This window comes from Aricia agestis, chromosome 21, assembly GCF_905147365.1.
Source record: "Aricia agestis chromosome 21, ilAriAges1.1, whole genome shotgun sequence".
Classification (NCBI taxonomy): Eukaryota; Metazoa; Arthropoda; class Insecta; order Lepidoptera; family Lycaenidae; genus Aricia; species Aricia agestis.
Window position 1 is genome coordinate 1,052,025 of NC_056426.1, and position 20,274 is coordinate 1,072,298.

The 20,274-nt window shown below is 37.0% G+C and overlaps 1 protein-coding gene across 1 annotated transcript; it reads right to left on the reverse strand.

Moving 5' to 3' along the window:
- Positions 1–3,733: 3,733 nt before the first annotated feature.
- Positions 3,734–18,142, reverse strand: LOC121737854 (octopamine receptor 1-like). Its single transcript, XM_042129586.1, has 5 exons — positions 17,812–18,142; positions 10,565–10,667; positions 9,428–9,553; positions 5,197–5,380; positions 3,734–4,281 (listed from the first exon to the last, which is right to left on the reverse strand). The coding sequence occupies exons 1-5, from the start codon at positions 18,140–18,142 to the stop codon at positions 3,745–3,747; spliced, it is 1,281 nt and encodes a 426-aa protein (XP_041985520.1). The 3' UTR covers positions 3,734–3,744.
- Between the last annotated feature and the right edge of the window lie 2,132 nt (positions 18,143–20,274).

The following is a 20,274-nucleotide window of genomic DNA, read 5'->3' on the forward strand; positions in this document are numbered from 1 at the left end:
AAAGGAACTGCTTATTTCAAAAGAAATTTCTTACAGCAGCCCTACGGAGAGAGATGTGATATTTACAAGACATCAGATAGAGCGTGCACAATTACAAAATTAAACATTAAATCTAAATACACTAGATATACCAAACATGCATGTATAAAGTAACTAAAATAAATAATAAATAATACTATTACAATAATAAATATGGTAAATTATAAACAATACGTCTATAACAAATAAATACTATATGTATATTTAATAACGGTATTTAAATGGATTGAGACTCTTGAAGATTTGAGAGAAGCGTTTCTTGAAGACGTTGATGGTGGAGCTATCACGAACTGTATGGGGAAGCGAGTTCCACAATCTGACTGCATAGACTGTGAAGGAGTAGGAGTAAAAGTTGGAACGATGGAGTGGGAGTGAAAGGTTTGTTCTAATATTGGACCTGCATGGGGTATGGAGTGGTCGGGAAAAATTAAAACGCTCAACAAGGTAGGAAGGAGAGAGAGGGTTATACAGGATATTGTACAATAGACAAAGGATATGGGAATTGCGACGGAGATGGATAGGAAGCCACTTAAGCTTTGACCTATGAGCTGATATATGGTCGAACTTTTTTCGGCCAAAAATAAAGCGTATGCAAAGATTTTGCAAACGTTCTAATTTTGTTAAAAGCTCATCAGTCAAGTCTAAGTAGCAGGAGTCGGCATAGTCAAGGATGGGAAAAATTAGAGTTTGGACAAGTAAAATTTTGGTTTGGATAGGTAAAAAGTTTTGGAGATTCCTCAGCATGTGCAGCAGTGTACTTTTCTGCTGACTTCATTAACTTGAGGTTTCCAACAGAGGTTGCTGTCCAAAATTAAACCTAAATTTTTGACCGTCTCTGCATAATCGATAGTGATACCGTCGTAAATGACATTTGGTACATTACGTAATTGTTGGGTCATACATCTGCTTCCTATTATAATGGCCTGTGATTGCTTAGGATTGACAAGCAGGCCATAAGATGTAGCCCAGTCTGCAATGCGCTGTAAATCCGAATTAGAGAGGCAACTACAAGATCAATGTCATCTATATTACAGTGGCGGTAAATTTGGAGATCGTCTGCATAGAGATGAAAACAAGAAAATATCAAAGAGACTATCATATTAATAAAAATAGAAAATAGGAGTGGAGAGAGTACGCCACCTTGGGGTACACCCGCTTCGATATCGCACCAGTCTGAGGTGTCCTCATCGGAGCGGACACGTTGCGAGCGCCCCCGAAAATATTCAAAACAATATAAATAAAAGACTATATTTTTTCATTTACATTGAGCTAACATAAAATTGTTCCTAGCTAAACGAAAAATATGTCCTTTTATAATACTAACATATTATAGTCATGTAATATATCTTTATGATACGAGAATATGTTACCACATCAACATAATATGCTCAATTTATCATAGTCGGCAACTTTCTAGCAAATGAGGTTTTAACAATGTATGGCAAAATGCCAATATCTTGCCACAGACCGTGCCAAAACTATTGTTACAATATTAGCTAGTATCATATTATATTGGTCCTATATAGATAAACAACTATTAAATTAAAGACAATTATTATAGTGGCTAGATAAAATAAGATACCCCATTGTGTTGAAGTATCCGGTAATTTTGCTTGTACTATAATAATATTTTGTTCTCCTATTTTATGTTATAAGACATCTATACTAGGTAAAAAATAAACAGCTTAACGTGTTATTTCTTGTTAAAAGAGATAATCTCGAGAACTGCTGAACGGATATCGGTAATTCTCTTTTCGTATGCATTTATTTTTTCTTGGTTCAGTAAGGAAAAGACAATTGGTTGAATAAAAGAGATAGAAATGGTAATCAATCTACGTGTTTGATAGCCGGGCTATAGTCAGAATGTAAAGGAAATAATGATTCATACTTTTTAAGTTGAAAAATAATAATGCTTTTAATTAATTTTATGTTAAGCATTTTTGACAAAAGTTAATTTAAATAAAATAACTCGTTCTTACCAAAACATTTATTTATCACATTATTTTTATTAACTAATTGACTAGATTTGACATAATACTTGGCTTAACTGAGACAACACTTACAAAAATAATAATACTATAACTATTCGGTTTTTGGTAATATATACGGACGCTGTTAAGCATTCGTGTACTAACCCACAGAAAAATTACGTATTGAGTTATGAATGCAATTATGTTCTTTAGACGATTTAGAACAAGACTGCATTCAAAATTTAACAACAAAAAATATTGTGGGTTAGGACACTAATGCTTAATAGCGACCAATTACGAAAGTTTAAGATAAAACAATTTATTAACTTGAAAAAGTTAGGTAAGAGTTTTGTGGTCTATAATTTTGCAATGCATATTCGCACACAAGACATACTTAGAAGGTGTAGATTTGATTCTGCGTATTTTGATTATTTCTCTCCTGTAGGTCACTTTTGTATAGATCTTAAGAGTCCGTATACGAAATTTTGCCGATTTCGCTGATTAACAGACGTGATTTAACAGTTAGAATACAGTATTTCTATAAGTTTTTATGCACAACATGTAAGATCATTTCGATTATAATCTAATGTTGGAGCTAGATTTTTGTTTTTTTTTAAGTATTTTTAAATAATCCAACTCAAACCCGCGACAGTTTTGTGATTTTTGCTGTAAAAGGTTTAGAATACTCGTATCACCTGTTTATGGATTGTATTGACGTCTTAAGGGTATGAAAAAATACAATGTACTGTTGAGAAAGTCGTCTATACAATGTTGGACTTACTTTTTACCACTTTAATATGAATTAGTTGAGTAAAAAAATATGTAACTCGGCAAAATTTTAGAGAAAATGGGCAAAGAATTGCTGTTAATTTCGGCAACTTGGAGCTGTAATTCATAAAAAGAAAACGACAAAAATAATCTATAGATAAAATTCTATCCAATTCGAGAAAAAAGAAAAAAAAAAAGAAAAACCTAAATCTCACATTAGCCTTGCGGCGAGTAATATAATGTGAGATTTAGGTTGTTTTGAATCGTGTTTTTTGGCACAATTTGTTTTTTTTTCTTTTTTCTCGAATTGGATAGAATTTATCTATATAGATTATTTCTGTCGTTTTCTTTAAAATTTCGGCAAAATTTCGTATACAGACTCTTAAGTACATTTACAAGGAAAACATCGTGAGGAAACCTGCACATGGTTGGCCCCAGACGTATAAATTACTTCACAATAGTTTCTCTCATTTTCGTCGGTCGCGGTTGCTTGCCGTGTTGATAGGTACTTTTAAAAGTAAAAGAGGCGTCTAAAGAAATATATTATATAGGAGACCTTTGGCACAAATGGATAGGCTTGACCGGATCAATACCACATTCTCAGAGAATACTGGCGTAAAACAACGCTTACACAGTGTGCGAAACAAAGTGATAATACTTGTGTATGGATATATAGAGTTCGCTGTGAAAGTAGCAGCGCTGAAAGAACAACTTTTTTTCACCATTGTATGTAAAAAAAAATTGTGTAAGTCACAAAACATTTTTGTGTAAATTTTAATTGTAATCTCTTTAAAAGGGACACATTTAAATCCTAAAGTAATTATCACTTAGTTTTGTTACACCTTATAACTATATTATGACGTCTGCAACCCCCTCGCACCAAAATTTAGTATAATTTCATAAGGATAATTTCACATTGATTCGGAGCAATGTGGCGTCACCCCAAGTGTTTTTGAAAGTACCCACGTCAATGCTTATCTCTTTTACATTTCTTTATGGTCAACCTCCAAAACGCCATCCTGAAATCCGGTGAATAGAACGCGTATATAAAAGGGTTGATGGCAGAATTAAACCAACCCAGCCACGTCAACACATACATTAACACCGGGTTGACGTAGTCATTAGGTATGAAAGGCGTTAGTAAATAATATAAAAAGAATGGCAACCAACAGGCGATAAAACCTCCTACCACAAAACTTAGGGTTTGAGCGGTTTTGGTCTCCCTTCGGAGGGAGGATACGCGATTCTCCATTGGTTCTTTCACAGATCTATTCCTCTGGTTCTTATATCGGTAGTTCGCTTTGAAGGTGATATCGTATCGCTCTTTCTGATATTTGCATCTCTTTCTATCGGTTTTAAAGCAGCAGGGGCATTTCTGGCTCTGCGTCGAAAATTCGCTAGGCTGGGTGGAGTTTTTGGAGGTCTGTTTTGACACGTTCTGCCGGAGAGAGAGTTTGTCAGATCCTGAGTCGGATTCTGTCCGTATGCAGGAGAAGTGTTGCTTCTGTAACAAATTATATTTACTATTATTATTGAGGTCAGTTTATGGCCAATCTAAACCGCAAAACTGTCCAGTGTCCACGTCCAATGGTAATAATAATATAATCCCTATATCATGTTTCTCAATTTTTATCTTACGCCGGTTCTTCTCGCCGGGTTAGTTCCCGAACCGGTGGTAAGCATCATGTAGACGAAACTTTTTAATCGAGACTTAACGCGACTTATTTAAGTAGTAATGCTACTACGAGTACATACTTTTTAAACTTTGGGGACTCAGTCCCCTCGTGACCACGGCCGTTGCAACACGGCCGAAACGTCGAGAAAAAGTATGTACTCGTAGTAGCATTACTACTTAAATAAGTCGCGTTAAGTCCCGATTAAAAAGTTTAATTATAATGCAACGCGAAAGTTTAAAATATTATCATGTAGACGTTCAGAGAACATATTATGAAAAAATTTATTCTGAATAAAAAAGTTTGAGTTTATGTTCCTTTTTATGCTACATTTTTTTCCAACTACAGTGAAGCCGAAATTAAACAATGTTTTTGCGAGTTTCTTGCGCCAGTTCTTCTCATCGGTCCTTCTCAGCTTACTTAGCAGACACAAAGAAGGACATTCAAAGAAAACTTCCCAACCTTTTTTTGAAAAAAAAAAAACGTGTGGCACTCTTGGACTGCCGCGGTAAGTTATTGGATAACATGTTTTATCAACTTATGCAATTATAATTCGTATACGTCTAGTCGCCCGCACCCAAACACCATGCCAAAGTCTGGCAACGCCGCACCGACCGGCAGTCGGACCGTGCTGGTACTCCAACCGGGTGTTAGGTTTTCCGTTACGAAATTTCTCGATTCGGTCGCCGCTCAAAGCCCGCTATAAAAGCTATGCAGTAGCTTGAGATCATCATGAATGACCTCACCTTAGACTTCGGCGCCGTCGTCGCCAACTGCTGGTGTCTCCTGGCCACGACGCACGAGATCCGCGCATACACGTACACCATCACCGCCATGGGTAGGAAGAACGATCCCATTGCGCTGAACACCACGTAGCCGGCGTTCTGGTTGTACCGGCAGACTCCACCCTGGTTGTGGTCGGGCTCGTACCTGGGGAATAAAACAAATGAGTTTAGAAGGTTCCAGATGAGTTTGAAACATTTCAGATGGACTAAGGAGGTTTAAGATTTTTTTAAATGAAATAAGGGCAAACGAGCAAACGAGTCACCTGATGGGAAGCAACTACCGTCGCCCATGGAGGCTCGCAACATCAGAAGAGCTGAATGTGCGTTGCCGGCCTTTTAAGAGGGAATGCGCTCTCTTCTTGAAGGTTTGCAGGTTGTATAGGTCCGGAAATACTGCTGGTGACAGTTCGTTCCAGAGTTTTAGAGTGCGTGGCAGGAAGTTACGTGAGAAACGCACGGTGGAAGACTGCCACTCATCAAGGTGATGAGGATGGTATATTTTTTGCGTGGGACGATGGCGAACAGTTGCAGGTGGTATGATTCCGAACAATTCCTCAGAGCAAGATGGGTTTAGGATGTCCTAGATGAGGTTGAATGATTCCAGACGAGTTTGGAACGTTTAAAGTGAGTTTGGGAGATTCCAGATGAGTTTGGAATGTTCCAGATCGGTTCAGAAGATTTCAAATTAGTTTGGAATGCTGCAAATGAGTTTTGATTGTTTAAAATTATTTTGTAAGATTCCAGATTAAATGTTTAAGATGTTGCTAAAATATTTGTAGTGTGTATTCTCGGTATTTGCATAATATTGTAAAGTCAACTATATTTGTGGCGTGGCGATATAACTCCTGCGAGAGTTAGTCGTATGCCCATCGCCAACTAAACTGGTCGTGCAATAAAGTGATTCAGCACATCAGTTAAAAATTCAGTATTTCATTTGAAGACCCCAGCCATTGTTCACTAAACTGGTGACCCCGACGAAAAACTTTCGAAATCTGCGTAAAAGTGAACAATGACTGGGGTCTTCTAATGAAATATTTGATGCACTGGATCTTTTTATTGCACGACCAGTTAAGCTCGGTGGTCCTCCCCAGGCCCCGGGGATGCGTAAATGCATTCCCCAAACGATAAAATAAAAAATAAATTAAGAAATTAAAAAAAAAAAAAAAACCCGCCAAAACAACTTTAAAAAGTAATGAAATAATATTTACTGCCTTTAAGTTCAAATAATTCCTAACTTGTGTAAAGTAATATTTTAGTCCATAATTGTTGTCACGGTGTGTCGGGGGACCGCCAAGTAAACTACAACCTACAACCGCCAAGTCGCTGATTACCTATCCCGATCGCTGTGGATTGATCCTTAAACTTGTTAAGTGAAATTAAACATCTACATTAGCGGTCCCCCGACACACCTTGACAACAATTATGGACTTAAATATTACTTTACACAAGTTAGGAATTATTTGAACTTAAAGGCAGTAAATATTATTTCATTACTTTTTAAAGTTGTTTTGGCGGGGTTTTTTTTTAAATTTCTTAATTTAATTTTATTTCATACTTTTTAAACTTGTGTTGGTTATAGTGCAGAATAATTCCTATCAACAGAATCATATTCTCATGATTACCATCTATCAATGTCCTTTTCGATGAGGCCGTTAAAATGAGCCCAAACATGAAACCTCCACTTTGGGTTCATACGAAGCTCGATACCGAAATTATAATAAAAAAGAGACAAAAATAAAATAGAATTTAACAAGGGCACGGGCCACTTAGGCTTGGGGGAAAAAAAAAAAAAAAAAAAACGGTCGATTCCTATAGAATCGAGGTGATGCTGCAGCAGCAGCATGTAAATATTTACTGTTTCTACTTTATACTTTTATACTTTATTTCTTACTGGCTGTCGCAATTAAAACGCGCCCAAACACGAAACCTCTCCTCTTAGTTGGCGAGGAGTTGGATATCCTATTGATTACCAGGCGATGCTGCAGCACCAGGTCAACTTTCCATTATTATGTGTATACGTATATTGTATATTCACTAATGTCACGAACTAGAATGAAATATAAAACCCATAAAACGACTACAAGTTGCTAACGGCCTTTCATGAACCAGATAAACCCTAATTGTCCAGCACTGAGCAGGCTGATGATGATGAATTATAGCTAAGAACACTCTCGATCATGTCAGCTTTCAAACAAAAAAAACTAGATCAAAATCGGTTCATCCGTTTGGATGCTACGATGCCACGGACAGATACACACACAGACAAACAGACTTATAACACCCCTCTTTTTTGTCGGGGGTTAAAAAAAAAGTTGACGATGGGCAGACGACTCAGTGTCGCGGGAGTGATATCGCCATGCCACAAATATAGCTGACTTTACAATATGCAAATACCGAGATTTATACACACACAACATATTCTAGACCCGGTTTGGAATATTTTCGACGACTTTTAAAGATTTATATATCGTCAATACTATATACTTGCTATATACTATAATATTATAAATGCGAAAGTGTGTCTGTCTGTCTGTTACCTCTTCACGCCCAAACCACTGAACCGATGTTGCTGAAATTTGGCATGGAGATACTTTGAGTCCCGGGAAAGGACATAGGATACTTTTTATCCCGAAAAATGTACGGTTCCGGCGCGAGTTGCGGGCGTCATCTAGTCGTCAGTATATTGTGAATCTTTTTATTAGGATTAGTTGATTAATAAAATAGGAGAGTTCAATGCATAAAAATTTAACAACACCATAATATCAAGACCTCCCGGGCTTACACAAGAAGACTCTTGAAGTCTTAGTATGCGACTAAACATGGCTTCAGTGAGAATGCAACAGTGTATAATAATTAATTCATTTGAATAGAAACCTGGGTCAAGCACACTAGAGACCTAATTATGTAATGAGTGCGTCGTTTTAAATGCCATTTGATCGTATACTTCTCATTGTATTATTATACAGAGTAATAGGGTTGTATTATACAGAATAATAACAATAAAAATCCATTTTTATACATGCCTTTAGCCTCCTCCAGTCCAATGGTTTAGAGCGTGGCTTTTAATTCGGAGGCCGTGGGTTCGATTCGCGCGTTGGAAACGTGTTATTTCCAAGTTTTACTAGGACAATGTAGGCTGATTGGCAAATAAAATGATCCATGCGTTGGATGAAACACGTAAAAAGTCGATCTCTCGCCTGCCAGTCGAGTCGGTCTCTCGTCCCACTGGGTTATGAGGGTAAAGAAAGAGAGGATGCTCTTGTGTACTGCGCACACTCTTGGGAACTATAATAGGCATTTGGACAGGAGTAATTCAACGTAGCTGGCCTGGTTTCAATGAAACCGGCCACAGTCACAGAAACCGGTGCGGGAATTATTATTACATCTGTTATTATTAATAATAATAATATCTAAGTTCTCATCTCTGGGCAGGGGCGCCAAAATACCAACTGCTCCCTCTGGATCGTATCCAACGAAGGGCTGCTCGAATTGTTGACTGCCATAGTGTTTCAAACAGCTTGGACCCCCTGGAATTACGCCGAGATGTAGCTTCACTCTGCATCCTATATCGGTTGTATCACGGGGAGTGCTCTGAGGAATTGTTCGGAATCATACCACCTGCAACTTTTCGCCATCGCTCCACGCGAAAAACATACCATCCTCATCGCCTTGATGAGTGGCAGTCTTCCACAGTGCGTTTTTCGCGTAACTTTCTGCCGCGCACTGTAAAACTCTGGAATGAACTGTCACCAGCAGTATTTCCGGACCGATACGACTTGCAAACCTTCAAGAAAAGAGCGTATTCCCTCTTAAAAGGCCGGCAACGCACCTGCAGCTCTTCTGATGCTGCGAGTGTCCATGGGCGACGGTAGTTGCTTACCATCAGGTGACCCGTTTGCTCGTTTGCCCCCTTATTTAATATGGGTCCATGCCCATATGGTAGCCTAACATTTACTAGATGTTACTAGATGACGCCCGCAACTCCATTGCGACAAAATTTGATTATAGCGCGGAACCGTACATTTTTCGGGGATAAAAAGTATCTTATGTCCTTTCCCGGGACTTAAAGTATCTTCATACCAAATTTCAGCCAATGGGCGTGAAGATGTAATATACAGACACACTTTCGCATTTATAATATTAGTATGGAAGTATGGATATGAAGAATTTGAATTTGATCCCTGTCTCTTACCATCCAAACATAGGCGGGCACGTGATGGCACTAGCGGACACCCACACACAGAAGATCATCGTCAGTGCCAACTTCTTGGATCTTCTTCTTCTGGAGTACGTCAGGGGACGTGTTACTGCTAGGTACCTGATGAAGAAATAGTGATTAAAATGGGAAAATCTGCTTGTTTTATCAAAACAAAGTGTTCTAGTGTAGTGTATACTGTGTGTACTTTAGAGTTTATGGTGTGTATGTGTCCCTTGTATAGTTTACTGTAAAAGTAGCAGCGTTGAGAGAGCAACTTTTATCTTTTGTATGGGCAAATTCATGACGTTGGAAAATTTGTCATAGAAATATTTAAGTCAAAAGTAACTCTTTTGGTGCTGCTACTTTTACAGTACAAACGGGTGGACCAATTTTGACCTAGTTTTTTGTTTGAAAACTGACAAAAGCAAAGTGTTCCTAGGAAAAGTTCGTCATCATCAGCCCGCTCACTCCTTAATGGGAAACATCTATTTCATGACTCATATAGTAACTAGATGACGCCCGCAACTCCGTTGCGTCAAAACTCGTTTATCGCGCGGGAACCGTACATTTTTCCGGGATAAAAGTATCCTATGTCCTTTCCCGGGACTCCAAGTATTTCCGTACCAAATTTAAGCAAAATCGGTTCAGCGGTCTGGTCGTGAAGAGGTAACAGACAGACAGACAGACACACTTTCGCATTTATAATATTTGTGCGGATTAAATCAGTTTTGCAATATAATTCCTGACACTCAATACAATAATTTTGAATCAAGTTGAGGTTTTCAAACTTAACAATTGTGACGTCATAATAGTCATCGAATACACGACAATAACGACGACCTCCGTGGTTCAATGGTTAGAGTGTGTGGTAACTCAAGCCGGGGGTCGCGGGTTCGAATCCCGCCAACGGAACAAAAAAAAAAAAGTTTTTCAATGATCCTGGGTCATGGATATGTATTAAATATGTGTATGATATAATATAAATCTTAAATATATGTATAGTATAAAAGTATTAAATATATTTCCGTTATCTGGTACCTGTAACACAAGTCCTTCAGGCACTTAGCACGGGGCCAGACTGACGTGGTGTGAAGAGTCATAGATATTATTATTATTACGAGTATTACATACCTGTCGACGCTGATGGCGCACAGGGACAGGATGGAGGCGGTGCACAGCAGGATGTCCAGGCTGATCCAGATGTCGCACAGCACCCAGCCCAGCTCCCACGTGCCTGATGATGATGATTAATGTCTTAGATAATATTATTATTACAATTTATCATAAAGTATAAGGGCCTGTTAACACACTTTCTGTAGAATACCGGCTAGGCTATCCACAACTTATCTGACAGATAGAGTATGGAGTATCTGTCAGATAAGTTGTGGATAGCCTATCGGCACTTTGCCTATTTCATAAAAATGTAGCTCTCTAACAGTGATTTTTCGTACAGTGCTACGAAGTGCTACGACGTAGAGCCTCTACGAAAATGTCGCGGTGGAGTAATAGAGACAAGTAGTTTTGGTAAGTGATTAGTTCATTTATCACTATGTTGGCCACTAAGCCATTGTGGCCTTTGTTTATTGTTTTTATCCCAAGTTTAAGATATACTTGGACAAAAAATAAAAATGACAAAAAGAGCGTATTCCCTCTTAAAAGGCCGGCAACGCACCTGCAGCTCTTCTGATGTTGCGAGTGTCCATGGGCGACAGTAGTTGCTTACCATCAGGTGACCCGTTTGCTCGTTTGCCCCCTTATTAATTAAAAAAAATGTAGTGAACTAGTAGAAGCAAGCAATTCTGTTGCCTAGAAATTCATCTGTCGCTCGTGGACCATACATTTTTCTGCAAAAATTATTATTATATATCCTTTCTCGTCTCTTAAATTATTTCTATACCAAATTTCATCTCAATCAGTTCAGTCGTTTGCGCGTGAAGAGTCAACAGACGGACACATTTTTTATTATAATATTAGGTCATCATAAATCTTCTTACAAAAAATGTAACCCACGCGGCAATTAAAAATAAATTTGACATTAACATATATCATCAAAACGCCGCCCAAACCGCTGAACGGATCACAAATCAAATCTCTTAATCCAACGTGTCTGGTGGCCTCATGCTGAATTTTTAAATTTCGCTTTGTACGAATTGCTTTTTAAATTAGATTTGTACGTTTTTTTAATAAAATAAAGGATCAAACGAGCAACCGGGTCACCTGATGAAAAGCTACTAACGTCTAAACAGACCGTAGACTAGAGATGACATGACAAACACATACACACACAATTTTGAATTATTCATTAGATCTAAAAAATCCATACTATAGAATTGATAACGTGATTATAAGCGACGGCGGTCATTGACTTCCTGTCAAGAACTTAAGAGACCGCGTTTGACAATGATCTTTCTAGTCTAAAGCATAAAGTTATTATACCTAGCGGAATAGAGAAACAAAGGCCTGAGCAAGAGAGATGTCACTATCAGTAACACTGCGTGGTAAAAAGAGACGTGTGATACATGACAGCAGCACTCATTTTTGACGTCCAGTCGGCACGTGCCGCACGTTGGCAATTTAATCTCATAGAATTCATGTTCAATCATGCTTGTGTAAGTGTACACGTACACATATTTTTACACACAGATGAAAATCAATTTCGGTTTCGTTTGACAGCTCGAGATTGTTGCTCTATTCCGCTAGGTATATTAACTTTATGGTCTAACGACGATATCGTATATTTGAATTCTCAATTATAACTCGTATAATATGGCAAGTTATATCACGAATACCAATACATCTATAGTAATCTATACTAATATTATAAAGTTGAAGAGTTTGTTTGAACGCGCTAATCTCAGGAACTACTGGTCTGATTTGAAAAATTCTTTCAGTGTTAGATAGCCCATTTACCGAAGAAGGCTATAGTCTATAGGATAAGATCAATTGGAGCGAAGAAACGGAGGAAAATGTGGAAAAAATTGGGACAATTATATGAAAATGCTTATTATCTTTAGAACTCATGGAGCACTTTTATGTTATTTGACACACATAAGGAATAGACCACGTGCTGGCTCTACATAGGCTGTTTTTTCGGAAAAATGTACAGTTTCCGTAAAATCCCTAAATTAAGCGGGCGAAGCCGCGCGGAACATCTAGTTTATAATAATCAGCTGTGTCTTTGTAAAAGTTCCAATAGAGCCTAGACTACTAAGATCCGACCATTACCTGACCGCTTATGCCAAATCTCCCCATTTAGACTTACAATATGAACTATCATCATAGTAAGTGTCTGTCAGTTTATTACCTTTTCACGCGCAATGGTAAATACTCTCATGCGGTTTTGCTCGATAGTTTTACTCCAAACCGAGTAATAATTACCGAGTGGACCGCAAAACTGACAGCTCGAAGGCTCGCATCGAGCCGGCTCGATCGAATTAAATATATCGATTTAGAATAAAACTACCGAGCAATGCTGAATGTGTGGACGAAATCCCGAGCCGCGGGTTTTGCTCGATGTGATTGCTCGACCGAGCAAAACCGTATGTGAGTACTTAGCATAAAGGTACCGGTTAGCAGCGGACGACATGAAGCTACCGCAGACGACGTGTTGTCGCGACACTACTGGTTTCTATGTATTTCTATGAAAAGTGTCGCTAGCTTCGTGTCGCTAGCTGCGGAGGGTATTTCATACAAATACATACAAACCAGTAGTGTCGCCACGACACGTCGTCTGTGTAGCCGGCTTCCAACTTGTGCCTGTCACTCAATTGATGTTTGTTTTGGAGGTACTTTTACTAAATATTTTATCTGTAAGATTCTTGCACGATCATCGAATTTTTGCGCAACGGAGTTGTCGGCATTAACTAAGTGTCTAAACACACTAGGCCGAACTTACGCGGCGTAAATTCCGCATGATTACGTCGCAATGTCAAACGCATACAAAATACGGACGGAACGCGACGGAATAGTGTATCATCGGTAATTTAAAATACATTGCAGGCGGAATCATGCGGAATTTACGCCGCGTAACTTCGGCCTAGTGTGTTTATACACTTATGGTATGTTATAAATCCGAATCATAAAGTTAATATACCTATATTAACTTTATGATCCGAATCAGAACGAACTAAGTTGCGGACAGCATCTTGTATTGAAATATGCTAATTTTCTAAATCGATTTTCCCGGTGGAATCAGCTTTCCCGGGCAACAATACTCGTTTAGATTAAAAGTGTCTATTTTATAAACCGAGTAATAAATGGATGAACATTATTTATAGTACCATTATGTAAAACGACAGATTAATCTTTATTCATTGGTGAATTAATGAGAAATAAAAGTAGTGATCAAAATCTATCCATACTACTAATATTTTAAATGTGGAAGTGCGTGTGTCACTTCACGGCCAAACCGCTGAACCGATTTTGCTAAAATTTGGTATGAAGATACTTTGAGTCCTGAGAAAGAACTAAGATACTTTTTATCTTGAAAAATGTACGGTTCCCGCGCAATAAACCCATTTTGGTACAACGAAGTTGCGGGCGTCATATATAAATAAAATATCAATAACATGGATAAAAATGAGTGTAAAAAACAATCATTTTGCAGCATAAAATGTAAAGAAAAAGTTATTTCATCATTTGATCGATGTTTAAGAGATTTTTTACCAAATGAATGAGATCTTCTTTACAATATTGTGAACACAATACCACTTCACCGAAACCGGAACGTCACCGACAAAAATTCAAATAAAATGCCACTTTATGACGTAGGCTATAAGTTTCATTTTACTCTACGCCACTACAAAGCAGCATGAGTCACTAGACCAATGATGGAAATGAAACCTTTAGCCTAAACTCACAAAGTGGCATTGTATTTTATTTTTTGTTGTTGTTACTTGTTCAGTTCACCGGAGGCCTATTCCCCAACACTTTTTCCTTCCCTACCCTCCCCTATTTCCTTCCCTACCCTCCCCTATTCCCTTCCCTACCCTCCCCTATTACCCTATTCCCTCTTAAAATGCAGCTGCAGGTGCAGCTCTTCTGATGCTGTGAGTGTCCATGGGCGACGGAAGATGCTTTCCATTAGGTGACCCGTTTGCTCGTTTGCCCCCTTATTTCATTAAAAAAAGTTGATGTTTTACTTTACAATTCTTTTGTTAAGGTGCTCCCTTACCGGGAGCATTCGCTTGTAATATAACGTTACAGAGTCGAGCATTACAATGCGCACCTTGTAATGATACAAAACCGAGCATTACAATGCGTACGTTTTAAATTATAATGATACAGTGTGTAATATTTTAATAAAACTTGTATCAAGTAGATAATATGGAATGCTCAAAGTCGAATTTTTCGAACATTACACGCGAATGCTCGTCAGTCAGGGAGGTAGTATTGTAATGTAATGCTCAAAGTCGAATCTTTAATGTTGCATTGCACGTGAATGCTCGTCGGTCAGGGAGGTAGTATTGTAATGAATTGCTCAAAGTCAAATCTAAAATGTTACATTACACTTGAATGCTCGCGGTGAAGGAGTACCTTTACAGTGTGATTATGTAATTTAAGTAAAACGGCCCGTTTAAGGACTAAATTACTAACACTAGAACAAAATACGTTAAAATTAAGTGGACTTTGAGCACCGGTCTATTCACTGATGGCGTATAATTGGAAGCTTAGCTTTAAAAGTGTAAGCTATTAAATGCCAGTTACTTTTTTGTTCATTGTTTATCGTACTGGAACCGTGCGTTTACTTTGCGGTAAACTATTGACTTTTCCTGTTTGAAAACAATCTATCATCATACAACAGTAACGTTACAGTAATACAACAGTAAAATAGTTCAAGCTAAGCTGATTTTTTGTGAACGAAGATTAAATTCAAAATATTTAATATAATATATATCTATATATTAATACGTGAGAGAAAAACTTTGTAACCCTTTTTACGAAAAATGGGGAAACGTAGGTGCATGAAATTTCGCACAGTTATAGTTTATATGGAGAAGGAGTGCATCGAGCCAATATTATTTTAAAATTATAATTTTATCATTTACAAAACGTTACACACACTACAACACTACTACTAGGAAAAATGACAGATTTTTGAGTGACAAGCCTATAATAATAATATTCTTTATTTGCATAAATATGGTACAATAAGGTGTTACTATAATTCTAACAGTGCTTCACATATTTTGTCAATTTTCTCGACGTGCAAATGTTAATTTAGGATACATTCTTAAATATAATTTGTCATAATAATTATTAATAAATGCATGCCTAATAATTTCCATCTTACTTAATAATATGTCAAAATTATAAATATAAAGAACAAATGACATGACAAAGGAAAAGAAGAAGAAAAAAGAAAAATAATGTCAGCGGATGTGGATGCGTAAATATTGTTCAGTTCATTATACATACGAATTATACTCTTTTATTCATGGTTGGAGTCTGTTGACAACAAGTTGACAAATTGAAAATGGATTATAGTTTTTTTTTATTGAATCTAAGATACTATTAGAATTGAAAAAAAAAAACTACAATATTTTTTTTTTTTTAGTATGTAGTCCTAATGTCGTTGCAAGTTAGGTCGAATTTCGACCATTGGGCGATCTCTAGTACTTATATTATAACTCAAAGGTGACTGACTGACATGGTGATCTATCAACGCACAGCCCAAACCACTGGACGGATCGGGGTGAAATTTTGCATGCAGGTAGATATTATGACGTAGGCATCCGCTAAGAAAGGATTTCGATAAATTCCAACCCCAAGGGGTTAAAATAGGGGATGAAAGTTTGTATATAATAATACTTCTTACCGCGAGTGAAGCCGCGGGAAAAAGCTCGTATAAAAATACAATTGTTTAATAAAATAATAATGCATTTTGAAATACGTGCTCAAAGCTCGTATGAAAGATATAAAATGAGGGAAGCTTCCATTATGATAACTAGCTATTTGACCGAGCTTTGCTCGGTATTCGATAAAACACGTATAAAATGAAATTTTCTAAAAATGATTCCTAGCTAGATCGATTTATCGTCCCCAAAACCCCCTATATACTAAATTTCATGAAAATCGTTGGAGCCGATTTCGAGATTCCAATTATATATTTATATATATACAATAATTGCTCGTTTAAAGATATTATAAGATATCAACCGCGAGTGAAGCCGCGGGCAAAAGCTCGTATCAAAATACAATTGTTTAATAAAATAATAATGCATTTTGAAATACGTGCTCAAAGCTCGTATGAAAGCTATAAAATGAGGGAAGCTTCCATTATGATAATATCAAAAGCTTATATACGGAGAAACAGAAGAAACAAAAATAAGAGTGCATCTACGGTTCTGATTATTTTACTGTATTTTACTTTTTTACTGATTACGTAAAACGTGGTTACCGATTGTAAATTTCCTTTGTTATAACATTAATACCTCGATCGTGGAAAATCCAGACACAATAGCTATTCTATTGTTATTTTCAATTTAAACAATTTTTTTCTTTTCATTTCACTGTGTATGATTTTAAATCCCTAGCATTATTATGAGTTACTATCTTGCTTTTTTTAACCCCTGGGCCCTGTTTAACGTGCCTATATTAAGTATGTGTCTGTCCGTGGCATCATAGCATCCAAACGAGTGGACTAATTTTGATTCAGTTTTTTTGTTTGACCGACAATAAATATAGTTGCCATTAAGTGCAGAAGGGTTTATCTATTTCATCAAAGGTTTCAGCAATTTCCAATAATTTTATTTCATTTCTGACACTGATTATTTCTATTATTTCTGACATTAATTTAACATTTTCGCTTTAAAAGGAAGACTAACCCAAGCAATCAAACATCGTCCTTCTCTCTTCACACTCACGCCCGTCTTTCATATGCCAGGTGAAAAAGGACGACGCGGATTTATCGCCAAGTTAGTTTTTCCTAAATAACTCGATAAATATACAACATTTTAAGAATCTGCCAGGCCAGTGTCTCAATAATAGAATTGTATACATTGTGTTAAAATATTAACTAAGTTCAATGCAGGGTTATGGCAATATAATATGAAAAATTCGTGAAAATTAGATGCATCTTTGTGATTTTATTCTATCGAGAAACTTTTAAAATATCGTGTTTTCACTCAAATCAATTTTTTGGAAATATCTATGTAAGTAATTTAGTATCTATGTTTAGAAAATGTAATAATTCGGGGCCTATTTTCAACTATAAAAATGAATTATAAAATCGACAATTTTGGGTTAGTCGCCCCCTTAACCCATCAATCCCTAAGCGGCAGCCGGCCGCATAACAATTGAAAATCTATTGTGTCTGCGATACCCACGATGGAGGTGTTAACTTATTATTCTAAAATACATAAAATATTCATACTCACCATTAATATGTACAGCGATCGCCGGTGGCATCACGAATATCCCAACCAGCAAATCAGCAACTGCCAAACTGGTGACGAAGCAGTTGGTCACCGTCCTCAGCCTCTTCGTGGTCACCACCGCTGATATGATCAGAGTATTACCAATCACAGTCACCACTATCAACAGACATAACACACTAACCACCCCGACTTCAACTACGTCATAATCACAAGTACTATTGCAATTATCACAGGTACCACAAGTGGTGTTTTCTTTTGTGTTTTCTATGGTGTATTCTGTTCGTGTGGTGTTCCATTGCGCGCTGTCTATGTAGTCGAGGTCTGCTATCATGGATTCACCCAGGCGTCGACATCGTCTGGAACAAAGAGTCGCTTTAATCAGGAGTAAAAAGTGGTGGAAATGCTGGTAGTATCTTTTCATACAAATCATGACTCACAAACTTACGCTCAATGTGTGAATCAAACAGGACTTTTGTATGAAACTGAATACAGATTTTGTTGTTCTACCAGCCGAAATTCTGCGACTCATAACTCACAAATTACGCTCGTTTGACTTCACCCCTTACAGCATCCACAGTAAATCGCGCGGTACCCGCCGTGTCTGAACAAGCATTAAGAAGGCGACTAATCCAAAATTGTCGATTTTATAAATCACTAGCTGACCCGGCAAACGTTGTTTTGCCATATAAATTATTAAGGGTGAACAACCCTTATTACTTAGGGGTATGAAAAACAGATGTTGGCCGATTCTCAGACCTACTCAATATGCTCACAAAATTTCATGAGAATCGATCAAGCCGTTTCGGAGGAGTATGGCAACGAAAACTGTGACACGACAATTTTATATATTAGATTTTTGAACTTGATAATGAGCCCCGAATTGTTTCATTTTCTAAAATTAGATACTACATTATATTTCCAAGAATCCGACCTGAGCAAATAACGATATCTTAAAATTTTCTCGATAGAAAAAAATCACAAAGATGCATTTAATTTTCACGAATTTTTCATTTATTGCCATAACCGTGAATAGAACTAAGTTAATATTTTAACACATTGTATAAAATTCTATCATTGAGAAATTTTTTAAATATTGTATTTATCGAGTCATTGAGAAAAAACTAATTTGGCGATGAATCCGCGTCGTGTTTCACCTGGCAAATGAAAGACGAGCGTGAGTGTGAAGAGAGAAGGACGATATTTGATTTTTTGGGTTATTCCGCCTTCTATTTATTATGGAAAATAAATTAAGCTTATGTTAGAACAACAGCCAATGTTGAGATATAAAATAGACATTTTGTTAATTAAACTTCCTTATCTACGATCTCCAGGAGTCTCGGTGACCGTGGTGTAATTACAACATGTATATTTATCAACGTCAACTTGAATTGATGATTTCGGCGCAATTAAATAGACTGCTTGGATTTCTGAGAGAAATGGGGTTAACGATCTTTTGAGTGACAGATACAGATTTGTATATCTATATATTAATACGTGAGCCAAAAACTTTGTACTTATCCCTTTTGACGAAAAATGGGGAAACGTAGGTGAATGAATTTTTGCACAGTTATAGTTTATATGGTGAAGGAGTGCATCGAGCTAATATTATTTTGAAATTATGCTTTTATCATACATTTTTTTAACAAATAAAACATTACACACACTACAACACACACACTAGGAAAAATGACAGATTTTTGAGTGACAAGCCTATACATACGAATTATACTCTTTTATTTATGGTTGAAGTCTGTTGACAACAAGTTGATAAATTGAAAATGGATTATAGTTTTTTTATTGAATCTGAGATACTATTAGACAATGCTTACACGGCCAGTCTAAGATCAGCTGAGTCCCAGAGACAAGAGTGGAAAAAAATATGATAAAGTCAATATTTTTTTACAAAATAAGTATAGGTAGTAGTCCTAATGTCGTTGAAACTAAGGTCGAATTTCGACCATTGGGCGATCTATAGTAAAAATTAAATGGCTTGATGTCTTATTCCGTTCCTAATATCTACACCTTATATTATAAAGCTAAACAGTTTTTCAGTTTGAGCGCGCTAACCTCACGAAATACGATACTGGGGCGATTGTTATGTAATTTCGCACAGGTATAGAATAATTAATAGACCACGAGAAAGGACATAAGCTATATTTTGCGGGAAAATGTACGGTTCCCGGGATACTCTTTATTTACGCGGGCGGAGCCGACAGGAACCCTAGTTGGTAATAGTAAATGCCCATTGCATCAACGGCAGATGAAACAATCTGGCATTAATATAGACTTTGCTGTAACTTACAGCCTGTAAGTCTGCAAAATACTCACTCCTAGACTAAAATGTTTTTTTCTTGAAAGGCTCGTTTGATGAACAAACATAATGTAATAATAGTCTGTAAATAGGCAATTTGGAAGTTTAAACGTGTATAAACGAAACATTCTGCGAGCGAAGTATTTCTCATC

Bases quoted from the DNA above. Each gene is read 5' to 3' on its own strand.
- LOC121737854 (XM_042129586.1), bottom strand. From the start codon at position 18,142: ATGATAGCAGACCTCGACTACATAGACAGCGCGCAATGGAACACCACA. The intron at 10,668-17,811 runs GTGAGTATGAAT...CATCATCATCAG, and splicing joins GATCGCTGTACATATTAATG to GCACGTGGGAGCTGGGCTGG. The intron at 4,282-5,196 runs GTGAGGTCATTC...AATTTGTTACAG, and splicing joins CGACGGCGCCGAAGTCTAAG to AAGCAACACTTCTCCTGCAT.